Genomic DNA, 9,573 nt, shown 5'->3' with positions numbered 1-9,573 from the left:
GCCGGGTGGGAGTGGGAAGGGCCGCCTGGAGCTGGGGTGGTCCTTCAGAAGGTTGCCTGGAGGGTCAACTCCAGCCCCGCCCATCCCCGCGCTCCCTCCCCCGCCTCAGTTTCCCCACACCCTCCCTCAGTTATCACTCGGTCTCACCCTCGCGGGGGTGGACTTCCCTCTAGGCTCCTCGTTTCCTACATAAAGTTGTCCCTTCTGCCACCTGGCCCGGGTCCGTTGACTAGTTTGAACCAAGTTTACGGAGAGACCAGGGGGCTAAGCGCCGGGCACCATGCCTGGGAGCACCCAATAGGCGCCCACCATGGGACCGCAGAAGAGTAAGGGAAATCGAGTCTGCCGGGGGCTCCGTCGACTGCTGGGTGCGCTCGGGACATCCGGAATCGCAGGGAGGGAGAGGGTCGGTGGGTGCGGGGACCCTGGGCGGCGCCCCGCCCCTGCGCTCCTCTCCCCCGCACCCGCGCGGACTGGGGGCGGGCCGAGGCTGCGGGGCGTGGGGCGCTGGGGCAGGAAGGGGCGGGGGGCGCCGAGCTGCCCGCAGGAAGAGAGGAGCCCGCCGGCCGACTCCGCCACGCTGAGCACCTCTCCACCCGCGCCATGTGGGCTCTCCTGTTCGCCCTGGCTGCGTGCGCCCCCGCTGCCGGGACGGGTCTAGGGGCGCTCGGCGACTCGGTCCTGAACTTTTCACTGCCCACGACCACCGAAGCCTGGCTCTCGACCCCAGCCCCACAAAGCAGCCCCGTACAGCCACCCGTGGGGAAAGACAACGGTGAGTTCCCGGACCAGAGACCTGACCAGTGTGGCTCACCCCCCACTCCTGCCCCCGCCCCATCTCCGGGGACCACACTCACCGGTGCGCCCGCGCGCAATGGCTGCTGACTCAGCAGGCAGATTCCCTCGGAGTCAGCAGTCCGGGATGGGCTCTGGAGAGATGGGGCCTCTTCCAGCCTACAGTACTAGGAGTACTAGCTGCCTGCAGTCCAGGCGATTCCCACTCCTGGCGAGCCCATGGGCATCAGAGTAGCACTGGGCTCCACAGGATTTCTTCCAATGCTTTCTACCCACTGCTCTCAAGCCTCTGAAGTGGTAAATCTTGGCTGGAACAGACAGCCTCCGCTTTCTCCCGAAGAGTGGCGGATGGCTTTGAACCAACAGACCCGGAGTTTCGAAATCCAGCATTTACCCTGACCGTGCCACCAGTTTTTCAGTGACTACTTTTCCTGAATTGGATAGCCTGGTCTTTTTTCAGAGGTGTCTCCTGGACTCGACCAGCTAACCTTTCCGTTAGTAGCTGAGGGTATTAACCGTTTGTGCCACCTAGCGGGACTCCTTCCAGTCCAAAGCCTTGCTTACTCTTCCCTTTTCACAGATGAGGAATGGAGGTTCGGATAGGGGTGGGTGGGCAGGACGGGGAGGAGGTGGGGCGGTGCAGACCAAGGTGCCAAGATGAGTTAGAGGAAGAATTCCGCTGGGTCCTCTGCTGGTTCCAGCTTGAAAGCCGGAGCTCTCTCCTGGAAGGAACAAGGAAAAGACGGAGCATGCCTGGAGGGATGGGGCACTATTTACCCAGAACAGCGAGAAGTGGGCCGTCCTAGTTGTCAGCTTTTCAAAGGTGGGAATTTAGCCGTGGAGAGGAATGGGGTGGCATCCAGAGAGCTGCTTGGAAGAGGCATGCGGAACTGAGTGCTGAGACTCTTGGTCAGGAAGACTGGAGTGAGAGGGCGGCCAGGAGGAGGAACCAGCTCGTGCAAAGGCCCAGGGGCACAGGCCAGAAAATTCACAGCATGTTCCAGAGACAGCTGTGGAGCTTGGGTGGGTAGGGGGCAGGTGACACCTGCCTAGCCCTGTGCTGAAGGGTGAGCAGGATGCAGCCCCAGCTCTGGAAAGGCTGAAGCCTCCAGGCAGACGTAGATGTGAGACTAGCACCCCAGCTCAGGGGCCGGACACAATGATGGGACACAGGGCCTGTGAGGCAGGAGACCCAGTCTGGAGCCAGAGGTCATCTGGGCTGAGGTGTGAAGGGAGGAAGAGTAGAATTAGACAACAGAATGAGAGGCGGGTGATGTTACAGGAGAGAGTCCTACTGTGCACAGACCTTGTTTGGTAAAGAACCAAGCTCATTGAAGCAGCCCAGCAGTCCTGTGTGGCTGGGTGTGGCTGTCCATTACAGAGGGTCAGAGGTGAGACTAGTCTCACACACCCATTCATGTCAGCCAGGAGGAGGAGGGTCCAAGGAACATGGAGAGGCTGGTGGGGAGCAACTGCAGGCCTTGAATGCCATGCTGAGACCCTTAGATCCCTGTGGCTCTGGTGCCTTCCTGGGCTAGCAGGACTCTCTATCTGAGGTCTCATGCCATTTCCTCCCTCCCTGGTCCCCAGGGACCACAGGACAGCAGGTCCGGCTTCGGGTCGTGAAGAAGAAAAAGATCATCACAAGGAAGCGAAAGAAGATAGTTCGGCCCGGCCCCACAGAGACTGCCGATGCTGCTAGGAACCATAAAGTTCCCAAGGAGCAAAAACCAGGTACCAGCCTAGACTTGCCCACCATGAGGTAGCGCTTGGTCTCACTGGCATAGGAGTGCCCGAAGCCTGCCCAGCACTAGAGCAAGCTTAGGCTTAGCTGCCTGCCTGCCTTAACTGCCTTCTGTCTGCCCCAGACTGCCCCCCTTTGGGCCTGGAGTCCCTGCGAGTTTCAGATAGCCAATTTGAAGCATCCAGCAGCCAGTCCTTTGGTCTGGGACCACACCGTGGACGGCTCAACCTCCAGGTCTGGCTCAGAGCCCTTGTCTTGGGTGGGCAAGATTACCCCTGGGGACTGCTTCCCTCCCCCCTCCCTGCCCTGCCCACACCCCCAGTGAACCTGGTTCCCCTGTCCCATGCCTTCAGTCCGGCCTGGAGGACGGTGACCTGTATGATGGGGCCTGGTGTGCTGAGCAGCAGGACGCTGAGCCGTGGCTGCAGGTGGATGCTGGCCGAGTCACTCGCTTCTCCGGGGTTATCACGCAGGGCAGGAACTCCATTTGGAGGTGAGGCAGACTGGCCCCAGGCCAGGAAGTCCTAGTAGGCAGGTGGGCTGGGTGGAAGTCCTGGTGGGTACTGATGATTTCTCCCCACCTCTCTGCCAGGTACGACTGGGTCATGTCCTACAAGGTCCAGTTCAGCAATGACAGTCGGAGCTGGTGGGGGAGCAGGAACCTCAGCAGTGGGGTGGACGCAGTGAGTGGGCCCTTGATGTCTTGGACGTGCTGTTCCCTGAGTTGGACTGACCCAGGCTGGGGCTTCTCTGGGTATAAGGAGCCTGCTTGGGCATCTCAGTAGAAAGGGCTGATTTTAGGATGAGTGGCATCCCCCAGAAAAGAAAAACAAACCCAAATTCACTACTATCGAGTTGATTCCGACTGACTGTGACTCTGTAGGACAGGTTAGAACCGTCTGTGTGAATTTTGGGGACTGTTAACTTGACAGAGGTAGCCAGCCTCTAACATCGGAAGGGTCTGTAGGTGCAATTGTACAGTTATAATATATAAAGATCATAGTAAAGTCATAGAGAATAGGAACGATAGGAGAGCGAATAAAATAAAGGAGTCAGACACATTTTATAGTAGCCTGCTCACTTCAACCCCTCTTTGTGGTCCACGTGGAGGTGGGAGAACAGAAAGAGAGAAAGCGAGTCTTTACTGTCTTGGGATATTTATAGGTAGCCATAAAGATGTGGGGGTAGCCAGCCCCCCACAACTAATCACAGGTTCAGTAGGCGCAATTGTACAGTTAAAGATGATAATAAAGTCATGGAGAAATGGGAGAAATGAGGAAGAGAGTAAAATAAAGAAGTCAGACATATTTCATAGTAGCATGCTCACCTCAACTCCTCTTGGTGGTACATGTGGAGGTGGGGGAGGAGCGGGGAGGAGAGAACATCGTTAGGTTTTATTTCTAAACAAAGCTTATATGTCTTTGGGGGCATGCAAGCCCTCTGATTACAGATAACAATGTATATCACAGGTAGGGGTTGTAACATAGGCAATACAAGCAATAGGAGGGGGATGGCCTAGGGGTGAACACGCAATAGCAAAGGGAGGGAATAGGGGTACATATGTGACAAGATGGGTGCACCCTAGACTCAATATAGTAGCCTAACCTTAGTCATCTTTGAGTGGTCCCAGACTTGCCTTCAGACACTCCTTCAAGGGAGTGGGCCCTACTTGGGGTGACTCAGACTATACAGTCTGGTTGCTCTAGATGGCTGATAACCCTTAAGGTGAATAACCTCTGACCTACTTTTGTTAACCTCCTAGTGTACAGTCATTGACCATGTGTAGCAAGCAGCGTCTTGGGTTTAGCATATATTTGGGGGAGACAACTTGGGAGAAATCCTTCTGTATCCCACAATAAGACATGCATATTCAGCAGTTACATATCTCACAAGATGGGTGGTAACTACAGTAAGGTCCCTGAGCCCACAGATGAGGAAAGCTAGTACCTGCCTTGGGGGAAGGTCTGAGAGGGGGGCTGGGCGACACAGTGGGAAGAGATCGCAACAGGATGTCTGCTTCTGTAGGGAGATACCATCAACCATGTGCTCACTTGAAGGCAGCATAGCTGTGAGGGGAGAATCTGGGAATGATACTTAAAGCAGGATAATGTACTTGAACTTTATCTCTAACTTACCAAAGTGGTGGCTTTCCTACTGTGAAATACTAGCTTTCCAAGTTCCCTCTGTTATAATTCAGGGAATATAGTCCTAGTCCTAGTTCCCTCAGTGTTAGTTCCCCACATTAACTGTTTATTAGGGGAGTAGAAAGTGCCGGAACAGTCGCTTGTAGCAATAGTCCTCCGGGACCCCCTTCTTCCACTAGGCTATGGTGTGCAGCCATGGCCAGCTTTAGGATTGGCTGCTTGTGTCACATGACCACACTGGCCTATGGGATAGCCCGAGAGCAGGGACTGGTGTGTGTGTGTGTGTGTGTGTGTGTGTTTGCCTGCTTGCGGGGAGGGGGGAAGGGGAGCTGTGTGTACCACGCAGAGCCAAGACTCCCGCCTGACCACCACAGTGGGTTACTTGGTAAGCTTCCAGGCCTGATTCTTGCCCTGGGTTCTAGGCCAGACTACAGGGCTTCCAGCAACCCCGACAAAAGACTCTCTATCCCTCCAGATCTTCACAGCCAATTCCGACCAGGAGACCCCAGTGCTGAACCTCCTCCCTGAGCGCCAGGTGGCCCGCTACATTCGCCTGCTGCCCCAGACTTGGCTCGAGGGAGGCGCAGCTTGCCTCCGGGCAGAGATCCTGGCCTGCCCGGTCTCAGGTGGGCAGTTAACTGGACAAGGGTTGTCTGGGTAGGTTCTGGACACTGAGGGCGCCCTCCACTATGATGTTGACTGTTACCATCCTCCACCAGATCCTAATGGCCTGTACCCTGAGGCCTCCGCTCTGGGCTCCTCGGACCCTCTGGATTTTCAGCATCACGATTATAAGGCCATGAGGAAGGTCAGTTTAAATCCCTGGACCCAGGAGAGAAGACCTCTCTAGTCCAGGCCTCTTCCGCCGCCCAGGAAACCCCTGCTGGGACTGCCCTCATGACCCTCATCGCCTCACTCTTCCTCTGTTGACCCCAAGTTTGGCTCCCTTGGTTATGGTGCCTCCCCTGTCCTGACCCCTTCCCCTCCCTGCATCCGTGTGGGCTGCCCATTGACTTTCCAAAGGCTCTCTGTGATCACATTTGTGACCACGTGGTGGTCCGTGGTGACATGCCCTCTGGTGCATGTCATCACCAGCTGATGAAGCAGGTGAATGAGCAGTGCCCCAATATCACCCGCATCTACAACATCGGCAAGAGCCACCAGGGCCTGAAGCTATATGTGATGGAAATGTCGGACCACCCCGGGGAACATGAGCTGGGTACGGATGGCTGGGCTGGGGAGAGGTGGGCCCCTGGGAGGGGGTGTGTGTGTGCTCTGGGTGTACGCTGGGTTCCAGGGAGCCTCTGTGTGTTCTCAGGAGAGCCTGAGGTGCGCTACGTGGCTGGCATGCATGGGAACGAGGTCCTGGGGCGAGAGTTGCTTCTGCTGCTGATGCAGTTCCTGTGCCGGGAGTTCCTGCGAGGGGACCCACGGGTGACCCGGCTGCTCACGGAGATGCGCCTGCATCTGCTGCCTTCCATGAATCCTGACGGTCATGAAGTCGCCTACCGCAAGGTAGGCCACATGGCAGGCGAGCCCCCTGCCCCCTGCCCCTCAGGCCCCGGCTTGAACAAGCCTCTTCCCTGGCAGGGCTCGGAGCTCGTGGGCTGGGCAGAAGGCCGCTGGACCTTCCAGGGCATCGACCTTAACCACAACTTCGCCGACCTCAACACACCGTTGTGGACCGCCGAGGACGACGGCCTGGTGCCGGACACGGTCCCCAACCATCACCTGCCACTGCCTACGTACTACACTCTGCCCAATGCCACGGTGAATGTTCTGGGGCTGTGCGAGGGGGCCTCGTGGAGGGGCCTTGGCCCAGCCTCTGACTGGCCTCTGTGCAGGTGGCCCCGGAGACCTGGGCGGTGATTGAGTGGATGCAGCGGATCCCCTTTGTGCTGAGCGCCAACCTCCACGGCGGTGAGCTCGTGGTGTCCTACCCCTACGACATGACGCGGACTCCGTGGGAAGCCCGGGAGCTCACGCCCACACCTGACGAGGCTGTCTTCCGCTGGCTCAGCACTGTGTACGCTGGCACGAACCAGGCCATGCAGAAGCCGGACCGCCGCCCCTGCCACAACCAAGACTTCTCCTTGAACGGCAACGTCATCAACGGCGCTGACTGGCACACCGTTCCTGGGAGTATGTGTCGGGGTGGAGGGAGGCCCCTCCCCCGGCCCCCTGTCCCCAATAAGCCCGTCTGCTGGTGACATCGCGGTTGTTAACTCCCACCCTGAAAGGTCTCCCAGAAGAGGATACCAGGAGGGTGGGGCTCCCCCCCTGCCCACCTAGGCTCCAGTGTCTGTGGTACCCCTAGGCATGAATGACTTCAGCTACCTACACACCAACTGTTTTGAAGTCACCATAGAGCTGTCGTGCGACAAGTTCCCTCATGAGAGTGAGCTGCCCCAGGAGTGGGAGAACAACAAGGATGCCCTGCTTACCTACCTGGAACAGGTGAGATCTGAGCACCGGGCCCAGGCCTGCCTGGGTCACTCCTGGGTCCCTGGGCCTCAGTCTGCCTGGGGCACACCTGCTCCCTTGGGCCCAGGCCTGCCTGGGTCACTCCCACTCCCCTGGATCCCAGCCTGCTTGGTTCATCCTGCCCCCCTGGACCTCAGTCTGTCTGGGTCACTCCTGCTCTGCTGGGCCCCAGTCTGCCTGGGTCACTCCTGCCCTATCTGCTCATGGCGTAGGTTGCGGCTCTCAGTGGGAGGGTTTCTAAGGCCCCGCTAAGTTTCCAACTCATGAGATGCCCGGACCATACTTGGCATCTGTTTGACTTTCAAGGGTGTATATGGGACAGGTTGACCCAGCTTGCCAGGTGGACAACATCAGATGTGCCTCCCTTGTGGGTGAGCCCCACGGCAGTCTCTGTGGGGGTCCAGAGAGCCACTAAGGGCTTGCATTAGGCAGCAACTGCCCCTAGAGAACCTCGCTGCTCACAAGCGCTGTATCTCTGGTGACGACTTCATAGGGAGCCTTCCTAAGGTTTCTACGAAAGACAAGCCCAATCAATAGCAAGCGTCATTGAACTTGGGGAGGACTAGAGATACCCTTCCTACCGGGTACCTATTGGAGACCTGGTGGTGCTCTGATCAAGTGCTCCAGCAAGAACCAGAGGGTTGGCGGGCCAGCTGTTCAGAAGGGAAGGGGGGCGGCAGAGTGCTCCTGTCCAGAGAACCCCCTCAGCCACCCTATGAGGGAGTTCTGCTCACCCTGAGGCTCACTGTGCATCAGAATGGGTGTAGGCAGAGAGCACCAGGGCGTCAGAGTTCTTCCGGTCCAGACGCAACGTGTTTCCAGTCATAGGGTTTTCTCCAGAAGCAGCGTCACCTGGAAACACGGTAGGCACACCTTTAGCAGGTGTGCAGGGAAATAGACCCAGGAAGTGAACAGCCTGCTCCCTTGGGCCCAGGCCTGCCTGGGTCACTGCCTGGGCAGCTTCATGGAGACTCACTGCCATCATGTCCATTTCAACTGGTTGTGACCCTACAGGACAGTGTAGGATTGGCATGCAGGTTTCCCGGGCTGTAAAAACTTCATGGGAGTAGGAAGCCTCATCTTTCTTCCACCGAGCGGCTGGTGGTTTGGAACTTGGTACCTTGTGGCTAGCAAGCCCAACTAGTCCAGCTCCTTCAGTACCAGGGCTCCCTCCTCGTGCGGAAGGGAAAATGTTTTCGATCCCTTGTCCCTCCACAGGTGCGCATGGGCATCACGGGTGTTGTGCGGGACAAGGACACGGAGCTCGGGATTGCTGACGCTGTCATTGCTGTGGATGGGATTAACCATGACGTAACCACGGGTGTGTGGGGCAGGGAGGCACAGGGGCAGGGGCTGAGTGAGGCTGCTTGGGTCTTGATCTCATACCTCTTTCTCAGCATGGGGCGGTGATTACTGGAGGCTGCTGACTCCCGGAGACTATGTGGTGACTGCCAGTGCTGAGGGCTACCATTCTGTGTCCCGGAACTGTCGGGTTACCTTCGAAGAGGGCCCTGTCCCCTGCAACTTCCACCTCACCAAGACACCCAAACAGAGACTGCGAGAGCTGCTGGCAGCAGGGGCTAAAGTGCCCCCCGACCTCCGGAGGCGGCTGGAGCGGCTGAGGAAACCGAGGGACTAGAGCAGAGGCTTCTTCAGCTGGGAATCCTAAGCCTTGGGCAGGCTGGCCCTGTCCGGAACTGAAGGAAAGGGAGGGGCCGGGGAGATCATGTGGGGGCGGGGTGAGGGTGGGAGAGGTGCTCGGGCTCATTAAAGCTACCTGGCACCTCAGTCAGTCTGCCTGTGGTCTCTTTCCCAGGTCCCCTCCAAGGTGGGCCTTGGGTCACCCACCCCTTGTCTCCCACTCTGCATATACTTGCACACGCATGAGTTAGCTTCTAGATCATGGTATGGCACAAGAGCCCCATCAAGACGAGGGCTCCCCTTAAACCCTGGGCTCAGCAGAACGGCCCATCACTGCCCCTCACCTGCGGCTCCAGGTTCCACCGTAAGCTCCTGCTCAGTGCCGAGCCTCCAAGGAGCTCAGGGTAAATGGCCCGCTCCCGGCCCTTGACTAGGGCGTCCAGCCAAGAGGGGACAGTTCAATCCAGTGGGAGCACAGGCAGGGAAGTGTGGTCATGCCAAACACGGTGCTGAGGTCAACAAGGACGCTCGGTCAAGGACGCCATCCAGATGGTGGCTCCAGCTCAGCGACATCCCCCAGGAGGAGGGAGCCAAAGGCAGAACAGCGGAGCAGTTAAGGGCGCTTCATCGTCCATGCCCGAGTGGTAGCAAGGGACAGAACTGCCTGCCTTCCAGAGTTCCCGAGGGTGTCCGCCTTGGAAAGCAGGTATCTTGAGAGGAATTTTATGCTGGAAACTGGACATAAAGATGTGGGAGATATCGAAG

At 57.8% G+C, this 9,573-nt stretch overlaps 1 protein-coding gene across 1 annotated transcript; it reads left to right on the top strand.

Annotated features, from left to right (window-relative positions):
* Positions 1–603: 603 nt before the first annotated feature.
* Positions 604–8,891, top strand: CPXM1 (carboxypeptidase X, M14 family member 1). The gene is made up of 14 exons (XM_013007835.2): positions 604–775; positions 2,386–2,529; positions 2,664–2,773; positions 2,893–3,032; positions 3,132–3,222; positions 5,159–5,309; positions 5,403–5,491; positions 5,779–5,902; positions 6,002–6,198; positions 6,274–6,453; positions 6,528–6,825; positions 7,001–7,140; positions 8,386–8,488; positions 8,565–8,891. Exons 1-14 carry the CDS (start codon positions 604–606, stop codon positions 8,804–8,806), a joined length of 2,181 nt encoding a protein of 726 aa, XP_012863289.1. The 3' UTR covers positions 8,807–8,891.
* The last annotated feature ends 682 nt before the right edge of the window (positions 8,892–9,573 follow it).

This window comes from Echinops telfairi, unplaced genomic scaffold (assembly GCF_000313985.2).
Source record: "Echinops telfairi isolate 266 unplaced genomic scaffold, ASM31398v2 ScPeMD7_5592;HRSCAF=6446, whole genome shotgun sequence".
Lineage (NCBI taxonomy): Eukaryota > Metazoa > Chordata > Mammalia > Afrosoricida > Tenrecidae > Echinops > Echinops telfairi.
This window is presented reverse-complemented; position numbering and strand designations above follow the sequence as displayed.

Bases quoted from the DNA above. Each gene is read 5' to 3' on its own strand.
- CPXM1 (XM_013007835.2), top strand. From the start codon at position 604: ATGTGGGCTCTCCTGTTCGCCCTGGCTGCGTGCGCCCCCGCTGCCGGG. The intron at 2,774-2,892 runs GTCTGGCTCAGA...CCATGCCTTCAG, and splicing joins GTGGACGGCTCAACCTCCAG to TCCGGCCTGGAGGACGGTGA. The intron at 5,903-6,001 runs GTACGGATGGCT...GTGTGTTCTCAG, and splicing joins CCCCGGGGAACATGAGCTGG to GAGAGCCTGAGGTGCGCTAC.